Source organism: Rhamphochromis longiceps, linkage group LG3 (genome assembly GCF_057381845.1).
Source record: "Rhamphochromis longiceps isolate RC_006_pf linkage group LG3, R_longiceps_female_GT1.1, whole genome shotgun sequence".
NCBI classification, from domain to species: domain Eukaryota; kingdom Metazoa; phylum Chordata; class Actinopteri; order Cichliformes; family Cichlidae; genus Rhamphochromis; species Rhamphochromis longiceps.
The window spans coordinates 39,300,546-39,314,091 of NC_140559.1; the positions used below are offsets into that span (position 1 = coordinate 39,300,546).

Sequence of the window (13,546 nt, forward strand, 5' to 3'; positions counted from 1 at the left end):
AGAAACACTTGTGTAAATGAAGAGATGTAGAAGTCAATTTCAAAATGTCTTGTTGGTTTGCTGCTGAATAACCATAACCTGGTTATGGTTTTGTTTATGTGTTTCCTGGAGTAAATGAATTTTCTATGAAATTTCCTGCTATTACATTTGCAGTCCTAAAGTTAAAATGGGTATTTTGAGCAAGTATGTTCATGATATTCACCACTTATGCCCAACCTACTGGCCTTAAATTGTTAACTACAAATAAGTGATGAGATGATGATGGGAAATGTATTAATTTTGCATGTGTTTGTTCATTAATCAAACTACTACTAATAGTAATACTAACACGACTACTACTACCACTACCACAATAATAATAACAATACCAAAAATACTACATTTTATTTTAGGTACCTTTCAAAACAAGAAATGTTTTTTGAAATCATCAATGAGAGAGACCAATATTGAAGATTACTGTTAGAAGAAAGTTCCAGACTTGGGGGCAACTGCAACTGTAAAACATACTGAAGCACGAGTAGTGAAGTGGACAGAAGAAGAAGATCTGAGGGCATCGGCGTAACTTTGTGCTGAACATTAGGGGATTTATTTACCCAGATTAAATAAATCTGGGTAAAATCCCAGATGATTAAATATGCAGCTATTTTGCGGGTAATAACAGAAATGAGTAAAGAACATCAACAGCCTATATATGCAAGACAATTCATAATTTTATTGGTTGGGTCTGATTATTGGGGGGGGGGGGGGGGGGGGGGGGGTCATAACCCCCCTAACCTCCCTGGAAATTACGCCCCTGCCTGAGGATGCAATTGGGTGTGTTATGCAGAAGTTCAGAGTTGTAATGCAGAACAAGGTTGTGGGTGACTTTAAAGTGACTAGGAGAGTTTTATTGTTTAGAATTTAACCCCCTAAGACCCAAACTCCTTCATGGCATGCATTTTTAATTTCTCTTTGATATCTGGGCTGATTGGGACCTGATGAATGTAAAAACAAAGAATTACTAGATTTTTTTTTTAACCTGATTTTTTTTTTCTGAGAAAACTGAGATCCACATATGAGGACATTCGTTTTAAATTTTGATAGATCATTGCCAGTATAATGTCCTCGTAAGTGTACATCAGGCCCTTGTAGAGCAAAATTTTGTATTTTGGTCTAGACAACCCAAAATATGATGTCCACATATGTGGATGCCAGGTCCTAGGAGGTTAAAGCAAGGTCTCATAATAAGAGATAATATAGCTGTGGGTAATTTACTAATAGGACAGGTGCAGTTTCTTAATTGTAATAAAAACAAACAATGAACATAGGTCATGCACACTCTCAGAAATAGAGGTACGAGAGAAGAACATTTTTGTACCTATAGGTACATTTTTTTAAAATGTTCCCTTAAAAGTACAATACTGGTACAATACTCAATGTCATTTACCCTTATATTGTATATTGTATAGCTTTCTTGTTATATGTAAAATTGTATTATATTATTTAATTTTTTTTACTTTAAAATATTTTACTTGCATTTTTAATCACTCTTATATTTAAATGTTCATTTTCTATTTTATCTAGGGATTGAGAGTAACGAAGTTTCTATTCTCTGTATGTCCTGTACATGTGGCAGAATTGACAATAAAGTTGACTTTGACTTTGACTTTGACTGGTCTTTAAAAGTCCAGAAATGCCCCTTTAAAGGTACAATTTGAAATAAAGTACAAATCTGTACCATTTTGACCTGTACTGCAGTGACAGTGGCAGAATGTGGTAATGGGTCAGCATGGGAAAATCTGGATGGGCCTGGTTAATTGTAAAATTCATATGAGATGTGAGTGTGCTCATAAAAGCTACATGTTATAATCAAATCTGTTGGTCCTCTCCTCTGTATGTAAATTATCCTATGATGCAAAGAATATCTGTAACCTACCTTTGTGTAAGTTATGTTAAATTATATTTAAAAAAAACCACACAATGACATGCAGGCACAACCAAATGATGTTAAAAAAAAACTGGTCCATTTCCATTTATTAAGTTCCAGTTATAATTTTTAATGTTTTAAATCTTGGTTGTAGCCTTCAAAAACGTGAAATCATATTACTGTTATGTTTGGCCATTTACTTTTTCGCTTTTACATCCTAGAATTGTTCATTAATTGGGAGGTTTTTATGGAATTTGCAACATCAAGTTAAACCGAGGTTCTTTGGAAGTTAAAATGTCAAGCAGATTTTTATGTTACGGTGACTACATTTTGTAAGTTACAAATATAGTTCGCCAAGACAGCATAACGGTTTCTAAACAACTGCGCATTAATACCACAATGTTGTATTTCCATGTATCAAGTTCGCAACGCGCATTAATCCCAAAGGCTGAAAAGCCAGCAGCGATGAGTGCTCCGCCTCCGCGCTGACTAGCGTTGACGCAGAAAATGACTCTCGGGGGGTTATCGATGGAGGAGCTCCTTAAAAAGTTGATGGAAGAAGGCATTGATGTGTCAGACGACGAGGCGCAAAGGTTTCGAGGTAAGTCGGGTGTGATTTTGTGTTTTTATAAAAATTACAACGTGTAATTTTATAGTAGAGTTAGCAAAAGTCCGAAGAGCTAGCTTTAACATGGGTGAATGCTAGCAGTTAGCTAAGTTTTAAACAAAGAAAGGTACAAATGTGGACTATTTAGACTGTTGGTGGAATGTTCAACGTCTGTCTGCCCGCCGTATTCCAGTGTTTTATCAATAAATAGTCAGTAACCGTGTACAACAATGTAAAAAAAAAATCAATAATTTCTCAAAACATGCTAGTATGTAAATATAGCTATTAACAAAAACGTTTTCTAAGCAAAATTTATCGCATCTAACTTGTTTCCCGCTCAAAGGGATTTTAAACAATGGAAGGTACACATTTGTACCATTCCACCTACTTAGTGGGATTTGGGATTTTCGAATATGAGAGCTGTAAGCTCTGGGCAGGGACACTGTCTGCAACCCAAGAATTGTTAAGATGATTGGGGAAACAGCTAATGATTTTTTTTGTCTCTAAATCTGATTATTATTATTTTCTGTACTAACTGATTAATCAATCTGTTTATTAGCTTTAGAATTTTTTGATCAAGGGTTAAAGCACTTTACATTTATCTCCAGTCTGTGTCTTTAAACATGTCAAAAGTTTAAATCCTCAATGTAAAATGTCATTCTTTTGTCTATTCTGCTCTTTTCATTTCCAGTTGTGTGATGAGGTTGATTTAATGCATACCTGCCAAGACAACATCTGTCGCCGCTTTAGCAAAAACTTCACTGCTGTTCTTCAAATGACCAAGGATTTGCCACTGAAGGAGGTCTACATGGAGGCAAGAGAGAATGCACTGGCTGAAGACATTACAGGTGCTAATTTGACCTCATACAAATAGTAAATTTTGTGACAATTCATTTGCTCTCTCTTCCAAAGATAATTGATGTACCATAGTGTCATGTGAAGAGCATGTTAATGGGAATTTGCATGCTATCAAAATCTAATGAAGTGCATTTGCATCTATATGACCTAGGAATTGACTTCAAGGGGGCACTTCTCTTGCCATCCATCTTCAAGGAGAAGATAGAAGATTTCATCATCCTTGGAGAGGTAAATGCATGATGCAATGCATAGCCTTTGGCCACAAGTTTCATTCTCGGTGTTTTGTTGGCATGGAGCTGAATTCAGCTGCGGTTCAGCATCACAGCTAAGCTAATGTAGAGGAAACACTGCTGTTAATCCACAGTGCTGCTGTGCTCTTGGGTTTTGTCTGGTGTTTATATAGATAGATAGACCTTTATTGTCCCCTTAGGGAAATTCTTCTTCACAGGTACTGTCACTGTCAGGGGTGATTGCTTTTGCCCTTGAATATTATGTCAAACTTTAGCAGCTTATCAAACACTACCACAACAGTCATTGGTCAAGAAGCTTTTTGTTTGGAGTAGGGGCCATGTAAATGGTAAATGGCCTGTATTTATATAGCGCTTTACTAGTCCCTAAGGACCCCAAAGCGCTTTACATATCCAGTCATCCACCCATTCACTCACACATTCACACACTGGTGATGGCAAGCTACATTGTAGCCACAGCCACCCTGGGGCGCACTGACAGAGGCGAGGCTGCCGGACACTGGCGCCACCGGGCCCTCTGACCACCACCAGTAGGCAATGGGTGAAGTGTCTTGCCCAAGGACACAACAACCAAGACTGTCCAAGCCGGGGCTCGAACCGGCAACCTTCCGATTACAAGGCGAACTCCCAACTCTTGAGCCACGATCGCCCCATGTTTACAGGTTATCAGAATAGACAGTTTTGTTTTGCAGCAAATAAAGAAGGTAATTTGAGGAATCTGTTGAAAATCCACTTGGCACATATTGCTTAAACATACTGTATACTAATGTTTTTCTTCCTCTTCTGCAGAATACTCCCACGAGTCCATACCCAACCATTCGAATGAAGGATAAGAGTTGGACAACTGCCTTCTTAAGACAGTTTCGCTGTGTTGTGACAGTTGAAGGAGTGGATGTTTGCTCGTGCCGCTCGCTGGATGAGGCCTACATCTCAGCATTCTCCACCTTCTTCGTGTTCAACATGACCTACCCTGCATACTTCAAGAAAACACTTGTCTTTCTTCAGAACTGCATTGTCAACATAGGAGACCAGGGAGACAAACCCCTGCCAGTAAGTGTCACCAGGGTACTTAACCAACTCTATTAAATATGCCCCCACCCAAGTGTCACTACCTTATTCACTACCCAAGGCTGATTTTGATGTATGGTCCTCTTCGCCCTTTGTGGTGTATGAGATATGAAAGCAAGCATCAATATTTCAAAAATCTAGCGAGTAAATGCAAAAACTTTGTAAACATCACTGCAACTCTTAACAATCGTCATCAAATGAAACAGTGCTGGGAGTTTTCTTCAGATAAGTTGCTTGTTGACTTTGAACATTCACTCAGCACAAGTGTCAGTGTGCCATTTTCATCTCTGCCAGGTGACTTACAGAATGCTCTGGAAATGAACAAAAGTTTTACAGATGTGCATTTTCAGGATAAAGTGCTTCAGCGTGTGTCTGCTATATCTGTCAGCAGTGTCAAATATGAACTTGAGGATGTTTTTGTAGTTGGCCATGTACACACTGAAGCCATACCTATATTCCTTAAAATCAAGTATATTTTGAATGTTGATACTTGTTGGGTATTGTGTGGGAAACTGTTACTTCCTTGCACTTATGAATGTCATTTCCATGCTTACCAAGTGGCAGTTGACAATGACTGGATCCTGTTCAATCCAGGAAATGAATTAGACTTTCAAGCTCTAGACATGTATTTAGTAGACGATAGGCTGTTTGTGTCCTTGAGGTATTCTGTGTGACGTGATTGCAAGAACATTTTCCATTGTGTTCAGGTGTTTAATGTCTTTATATGATTGTTTACTTTTTTAAATGAATGTATTTTTCTTGACATGTCCTATGGCAATATACGAATGTAATCAAGGATGTATTCCTGTGGTTGTTTAAATGCTTTGATGTGATTCTATTATCGAGAATAAATGGTTAAATAACCAAATATTTTGGACTATTGGGGGTACATTTTTGTCTCTTTAGGTACGAAATAGGTTGTCGCTGGGGGGGTACCCTATTGTACCCTTTTCAAGGGAACATTTCTGTACTATAGTTTCAAGGTACATTTATGTCTTAGGAAAGTACATGATTGTACTTCAGATGGTACAACTTCATAAGGTACAAAAATGTACCAAGCCTAAAGGGTACAGAAATGTCCTTCAAAAAGGAACACCCCCAGCGACAAGCATTTGTACCCTTTTTGGTACACTTTGGTACCCCTATTTCTGAGAGTGCATGTTAAATGTAGCACAAACTGTTTTCAACAGAATTGTTGTAGTAGAAACAGGTTTCAGCAGCTGAGAGACTCCGATGAGGGACTGTAACCTGTATGACAACATTTTAAAATCACATCCAGTAACATTCTTGTATACAGAACACTTAAATCAGTTCAAGGGATGAATTGAACTGGATTTGCCTGATTGACAAAACTTTATGTTTGTACTTTGCGACCGATGGTGTGAACAGATGATATGCAGGGTGTCTGTGTCACATATGGTCAAAGTGTATGCAGCTGAATTTGTGTAGGTCCATCACTAAAAACACTAATGAGTATGGGCTCAAACTGTGGTCATAAATATTTTGTATTTGTAAATCAAAAGCTTATTTGTGAACCGAGTTTTGTAACCGTGTAAACCAAAATATGTAAAAATGTTATGTTTGTGCATCTACAGATGAGAATTTGTGTGTGTGTGTAAAACAGATTTGTGTTTGTAAAAAATATTTACATGAGTTACAAATTTTTTGGTTAAGGTCTGCTTACAGATACAAAGCAAAGAACTACGTGTAAAACTCTGCGCTCAGCTTCCCTGGCTATGGGACTTACAAATACAAATTTTGACCCGATTTTTCTTCCTTTCAGCTGATTGGTCAATGTCACGTTAATCACAAATTTAACAATCCAATCAGAGAACAGATGGGTTTGGCTGTCGGAGGGTGCTTTACGCAGTTTCAGGTCCTGGAAGAATAAATGCCCTTTTACATGCCAGCTCTGTATTTTTCTTCATCACCATGAAGGATCACAACTCCAATGTCCAAAGTCAAAGTCACCCTCTGTTTTGTCCGTTTTTGGGACATATTAGCTTTGAACTCCTCTGCACAGGCACTGAAATTGCTGTTACAGAAGCCACACTATGCTGAAAAGACCCCAACACAAAATACTAAAGATATGGAATTTGAAGGTTTGGTAATTTCTTATCACATCTTTGTCAGACTGCCCATTCCAAAACACCAGATTGCTGAGAGAGGCTGCATGCATTAAGTTACATGGGTCTTTGTCATGCACTCTTGTGCATCATGGAGACTCAACAGAGAAAGAGAGAGTACACATACGTGGTTTCTACATCACATCACACTGACTGTTCACAGCAGACAAAAAGACCCTCAGACTACTGAAAACATCCAGGTGTCCCCAATACCAAGTCTGCCCCTCTCAAGGGATTTTTGTAACAATGAATTGATTCATTCAGGTTTTTCAATTAATCAGAAGCTAATAAAACATTTCCTTTAAATGCATATTTGTACTCTTTAATTGTATTTGATATAAAGTAAGCTTGACTGACCGTCCATGTTCTCAAAAAGAAATCACACTTGTCACCGGGACCTCACGATGTCCTTGCTGTGTGTTTTTCCACCTGCTCTCTTGCTGCACTTTGGCTGTGCTTTCGTTTGTCACCAACTGGACTTGTTAACTGACACTGTAACTACACAAAACAATGAGCAACACCTCATGCTCAGAAATATTTTTTGCTGTGGGATTGGAAATCGATTCAAACCCACAGCATGTCGTTATATAACTGTTCACATTTTATGTATCAGAGCTGGTCATCACATTAACCTGCGTCAATTGTTTTGTTTATTTTATAAGTAGTAACAGAACTGAAAATCAAAAGCCACATATACTATAAAAACTATTTATAAATAAAAGATATGAAGATATGAAAAAATTGTTTGAAGCAGATACTTTGATAACTGTGACTGCACAATGAACTGAGACATAATTTCTTTAGGGATTATTAAAGTATTCTGATTCTGACATAGTGTTGAACAGCTCAGTAAATCCCCTCAGTGCTTTAAAAACAGGACAATTCAGAGTTTGAATAAGGGACTGGTAAAATGTTTCTGTTTCTCATCCTAGTGAAACAAGTTTTAAACAAAGAAGGGAGTTTTAATTAAAAAATGGGAGAAACTGATGCATTCATTCCCTCTTGACAGTTTACTGGCACATGCACATGTAATGCTTCATTAATGCATAACTGCAGATTACACAATCAATCAATGCATGAAATCCAATGTCTTTGAAATCAGCTGCTTTTTTAAAATAAATGTAGCACTATTAATTTTTTCTGAAAAAATATAACATTTTCAGGGCTCAAAACACATTTAAGCTCTATTAACTAAATCAATTTTACACCCACTCCAAGTGTCACAATCAATCTCGATCTGCAGGCTAAATATGAACTAGAAGCTACATTTGAGGGAAATTAGTGAGACGGTCATGCTGTCTCATGCATAACAATAACAAGCACAAGCATGAACAAGAAGTGAAGCAACAAATAGCCAAGATAACCACTGATTGTGAGACATGCTTTCATCCTGGCCTCAGGCTACAATTTTAAAAGACGGCTTCATGACCTAAAGTTGTTTGATCACTATGGTGTGACTTGTCCTTCCAGTTGGGGAGGATGAGGGAATGAAGATGGGACAAGGACACATTGTGGAAAAGAGACAGAGATTAATACTAACTCAGGATTAAATGCAGAGAGTTGTATAAACACATAGTGAGTGAAAAGGGTAAGTGAAAAAGAAACAGTGCAATATGGGAAGCCCCCAGCAGCCTAGACCTATTGCAGCATAACTAAGGGAGGATTCAGGGTCACCTGGTCCAGCCCTAACTATATGCTTTAGCAAAAAGGAAAGTTTTAAGTCTAATCTTAAAAGTAGAGAGGGTGCCTGTCTCCTGATTCCAAACTGGAAGCTGGTTCCACAGAAGAGGGGCCTGAAAACTGAAGGCTCTCCCTCCCATTCTACTTTTAAATACTCTAGGAACAACAAGTAGGCCTGCAGAGCGAGAGCGAAGTGCTCTAATGGTACTGCTAATACAGTACTGTGTGGTCTCTAAGATGAGATGGGGCCTTATTGTTCAAGACCTTGTATGTGATGATGTGATCCTTCCTCTGCACATGCCTCTCTAACTATGTCTCCATCTTGGTCACTGCTAATGTAAATCTTATCATCTTTAAGTCTATCACCAGCGTTAGTCCTTGAAAATTTACCATTATATCTGTCTCCCTATCATTCACACAGCTATTTTTTGATTCTACTATATACATCTCTTCTCTCCATTACATAGGTTGCCTTTCACCTGCTCCCTATGCTCACTACAGATCACGTAGTCTGTTGCCCTATGACAGCTGGGATAGGCTCCAGCCTCACCCCTGATTTGGATAAGCGGAAGAAACTGGATGAATGAATCCTTTTCTTTTTCCCCTCTCGCTCTCTTTTTTAGCTTGTTTTGCATTATGTTATGTAAAGCATGTTCCTGTTTTCAGTGCTTCCTTTTCTGACTTTGATCAATAGTTACATTCATTTTCATATTCAAAACCAAGGTCACACATCTAGTTGACATATACTCTGCCATGACACCAGTCAGTCAGAAGTGCCAGCTTGATTACGGATCCCGGCCAGGTCTGCTTTATATGGGGCTGGGCCACATAAACCAAACCACAATCGAGCAAGATGTGGCATGCCATCACATACACAGTGCCATCTATGCCAGGCCTGGCCCATATCTGGATGACATACATCTTATCATGCCAGAAGTCAGCCAGCAGTGCCGGCTTGACACCAGATCCGGGCCAAACCTGCTTGCTATGTGGGTGAAGGACCCATCCCATCCTGGCAACAAACTGTTCCAAGTTCTGCAATCAGGCAGAAGGTTCTGCATCATCCAGGCAAGAACTGAGAGGGGAGCTTCTATCCCCAGGCAATCCAAATGTACAAATACAAAGTGAAACAGCCACAGCGCTGAGTCTCAGGTGTGGTCAAATAACAATAGTTAAAAGTTAGTTATTTGTGGCTGTAGCTCAGAAGGTAGCTCTGAAAGACAGTTTCAATGCCTTGCTGCTGTAGTCTGCATGCTAAAGTATTGTAGGACACAACACTGACCCCAAGTTGATAGAGAAGCGCATTTGCATTGAGAGAAAGTGCTTGGGGATGAGGTAAGCTGTATAAAGTGTTCTGAGTGTAAGAAATGTTTTGTGTATCAACCCATTTACTACTATGAAATGTATTTGCAACTCACTAATAGGATATTAGTGGTGGCTTCACAAGTTTTAAATATGATGAATACATATAGGCAGCATAATGGTGTGAGGGTTTACGCTGTCATTTCACACAGATTAATGGAAGTATTTTTTTTATCTTTAAAGGACAATATATAATGACTAAGCTGTTTTATTATCTGGCTGTGGATCTTTGTTTATTTAAATGGATTCTTCCAGTATTTATTGTCAATGACAATAATCTGAAGACTGATCTCTTCCCGTGACAGATTTTCTCATGTCTTTTTAATGATTTTTACTCTTTTTGTATTTTTTCTCTTCACTGTTTGGAGCTTGTTATTGGCCTAGTAGGCTCCTTTGATTTTCCAGCTGTGGCTGCATTGGCTCCTGACAGCATTTGAGAATTTAACAGTCAGCTTATACTTTTGCACACTTGGAGCCAATGGAACAAGTCTCATTCTTATGTACACTACACCGTGTTACCTTGATTGACAAAGTCTGTCTGTGTCTAAGAAAATGGAATGGAAAGTGAATAAGTTTACATAAAATTATGTTTTATTACTTTTATGCACCAATCAACAACAGCTGTGCTTTAGTGAGTGAAAGTGAGGCAGCAAACTGATACATTGAAATAAAATGCTGTCATTGTCATAAGGCAGTGGTTCCCAAACTTTTTTTGCTAGGCCCCCCTTTGTTTGACAAGAAAAATGTCCCTCCATTTAGAAAGGCACAGTCATCACGGTGTAATTATTTTACCTGTAGTTGTTTTTTTTTCCTGTGTAATAATATTCAACATTGATATCAATACATGTTTCAAAAAATGCCTCTCTGTGCAAAATGGGTTCAAAAACATAAAAAACTGTGGGATATTGTTTGTCGGTGATTTGAAGAACCCAGCATGTGCTCCCGACGCAGGGAAAAGCAATTCTGCAGGGGAGATAGGAAAGGGCAGATTTGCTTCACCATATTTTCTAGTCTTTGGCTTAGAATGAAGTTGGTTTGGAAACATATTCAGCGATGCTTCATCTCCTGCACTGCGTTTGTGTGGGCGCCCCGTGCTAGCAGTGTCCAAGCGTTTTTTTTTGTTTTTTGTTTTTTTCCCCTTTTCACACCGCGCCCCCCTTGCAATTGCTTTGCGCCCCCCTGGGGGGGCGGGCCCCACACTTTGGGAAGCTCCGTCATAAGGAAATGATCCCATGACAAACATATTACTTAGTTTAATACATAGAGCTGTTTGGCATATTGAGGGAAAACCTCACATGAAAAACTGTGCATCCATTTATACACAGACGATTTTTTTTTGATTGGAATTGTTATCAATGAATCATACAATATACACATGGACCCATAAAGAAGCACAAGGAGAGTCACATAATAAAAAAACACCTGTTTTATAGATGTGCATTACATTTATATGATTATGTAAAGGTCCTCTGGAGCTGCAGGAGACATCATACAGGTTTAACAGGTAAAATAGTGCTGGTACTGCTGCATGTAAACGCGTTAAAACATCACAAAGCTAAGAAGAACTTCTGATCAAGCAATTTCAGATTATAATCAAGTAATACCCATTTATTTTTTACTATACATGTTTTAATATATGACCACTATCTTTTATTTACTCAACATTTTTAGGATATTACAAAAAAAGTAACACATTCATACTTTCCATGAAAATTCAAAATCGGCCAAAATAAAAGTATTTTAATCTCATGGTTTAGCCACACAGATTAATGCTATTTTTATGTAAGATTTAAAGGACAATATATGATGATTAAGCTGTTTTATTTTCTGTCTGTGCGTCAGTGTTTATTCAAATGGACTCCAGGGATTGAATATTCTCTCATACAAAACATGAAGTCTATTCCAAATGGCCTCAAAACCCCCCACAACGTCCTCTTCAGAAGATACTGGGACTGGAATGGGGAATGATTCAGATGACACAGGAAGAGATGGAACAGATGGAACAGATGGAACAGGGACAGGGACTGGATTAACTGGAACTGGGATTTTCTCTGGTATTTGTTCTACCACATAAGCTGGCACTTCTGTTAATACCTTACCAAACTTCGATTTGATCAACAAAGCTGAGACAGTTGCAAATAATCCTGTGATGACAGCCAAACCCACAAAAGGTTTAAGCCATGATTTTTGTGCATTTTCCATGTGTCTCTTAATGATGTTAACTTTAGCCTGCTTTCTAATCTCTTCCTGTGACAGATTTTCTGATGACTTTCTAACCCGATTTTCCTCTTTTTGTATTTCTGTCTCCAGTGTTTGGAGCTTTTCATTAGTGTAGTATCCTCCATTGTTTTCTGTCACTATATCTTCTATGCTATTGAGCAGCTCTGCCACCTGGAACTTGTTGCTTCTATATTCATCTTCCTGGTTGTTCTTCCAGTATTTATTGTCAATGACGTGGCACCGACTCCCACACTTCCTCACCAGATCACTCAGAGCTTCACTTTCATTAACAAAATCCTTGATCTTCATTCCTTCGGGGAGCTGGTCACCATGAGTAAAAACCACTGCAGCGTATTTAAGAACATCTTCAGAGAAATGTTCACATAATTGTGCGATGACAGCCTTTTCGTGCTCTGTGAATTTCTCTGCTTTGAGCACAATGAGAAAAGCATGAGGACCCGGAGCACACTCTGTAATACAGCTCAACATCTCATGCTCCAACTTCTCAGACCTGCTTGGGTCAAAGAAACCAGGAGTGTCGATTAAAGTTAGGCTTCTTCCATCAACAGTCTTGGTCTCGCTCTGAGACAAACATGCGTTTGAGTCATTAAAATGATTAATCTTCAATCTGGTCTCGCCAAATATGGTATTAGCCAGACTGCTTTTCCCAGTTCCAGTTTTTCCCAGCAGGACAATTCTCCTTGTCTTTGTCACTGGAAGAAAAAATGAATAGATGAAAAAATCAGATTAACTCATTACATCTGATTTTCATCTCTGATCAATTTTCAAATTTCAGATCAAAAATCTATCAACCCAGTATCACAGCAAAGTATAGACAAGCAGGACCATCGTGTCTAATTACACAAGAAATCAGTAGTAAACAAAACGCATGTTAAGCACATTCAACGGTCCTTAATCATCAAAAACTATTAAACTGGGCGGGTAATATGTATATATACATGTACATGTGAATTATTTAATGCTTTCCCACAATTTTCCCATTTTTAAATTTTGGTTTGAAATAAAGAAGCTCCCTCTGATGTTACTGCAACTTCTGAATGTGTGTCTTGGACATAGTGGACATATTATATATAAAGGATGGCCCAGTCTCAGTAAAATTTTGCATGAACATTTTCATGCAATAAATCTATTTTGTATGTTTTTATGAAATAGATTTATTGTAAATCCTAATTGTTTCTAGATTCCTTTTACTTGTAATGTATTACATACCCAACAAACATACTTATTTCTGTCATGGTCTGGAGTCGGGTGACTCCGTGTTTAAGTTTTGTTTATTCAGTGTTCTGGGATTTTGTGGGGTTTTCATAGTTTTGTCTTTTGTCATGTTTTCATGTTCCTTACTTATTCTTTAGGACCGCTGTGATTTCCCAGCCTTTAGGTTTTGTCTGAATGCCTCACTTGTGTTCCTTGTATAATGTCATGCGTACCCGGTTTGATGTTCGTGTTATTT

The 13,546-nt window shown here is 38.2% G+C and overlaps 3 protein-coding genes across 3 annotated transcripts in view; 1 reads left to right on the forward strand and 2 right to left on the reverse strand.

Annotated features, from left to right (window-relative positions):
- Window positions 1–102, reverse strand: part of LOC146674582 (GTPase IMAP family member 9-like) — a 39,129-nt gene extending 39,027 nt beyond the window's left edge. Inside the window, exon 1 of the mRNA XM_085397155.1 lies at window positions 72–102. Coding sequence (XP_085253281.1) covers window positions 72–75 — 4 coding nt within the window. The 5' untranslated portion in view covers window positions 76–102. The remainder of the gene's footprint in view (window positions 1–71) is intronic.
- A 1,922-nt stretch (window positions 103–2,024) lies between these two features.
- Window positions 2,025–5,515, forward strand: LOC146674586 (uncharacterized). Its single transcript, XM_085397154.1, has 4 exons — window positions 2,025–2,507; window positions 3,205–3,361; window positions 3,523–3,599; window positions 4,409–5,515. The coding sequence occupies exons 1-4, from the start codon at window positions 2,475–2,477 to the stop codon at window positions 4,703–4,705; spliced, it is 564 nt and encodes a 187-aa protein (XP_085253280.1). The 5' UTR covers window positions 2,025–2,474; the 3' UTR covers window positions 4,706–5,515.
- Window positions 5,516–11,700: 6,185 nt separating this feature from the next.
- Window positions 11,701–12,795, reverse strand: LOC146674587 (GTPase IMAP family member 7-like; the record flags this gene model as incomplete). Its single annotated transcript, XM_085401089.1, has 1 exon — window positions 11,701–12,795. A coding segment is annotated over one exon (1,095 nt), but the record flags the coding sequence as incomplete, so codon positions are not given.
- Between the last annotated feature and the right edge of the window lie 751 nt (window positions 12,796–13,546).

Excerpts from the sequence above, each read along its gene's own strand:
- LOC146674586 (XM_085397154.1), top strand. The coding sequence starts at position 2,475 with ATGTGTCAGACGACGAGGCGCAAAGGTTTCGAG. Across the intron at positions 2,508-3,204 it reads CGAGGCGCAAAGGTTTCGAG|TTGTGTGATGAGGTTGATTT; the intron begins GTAAGTCGGGTG and ends TTTCATTTCCAG. Across the intron at positions 3,600-4,408 it reads ATTTCATCATCCTTGGAGAG|AATACTCCCACGAGTCCATA; the intron begins GTAAATGCATGA and ends CCTCTTCTGCAG.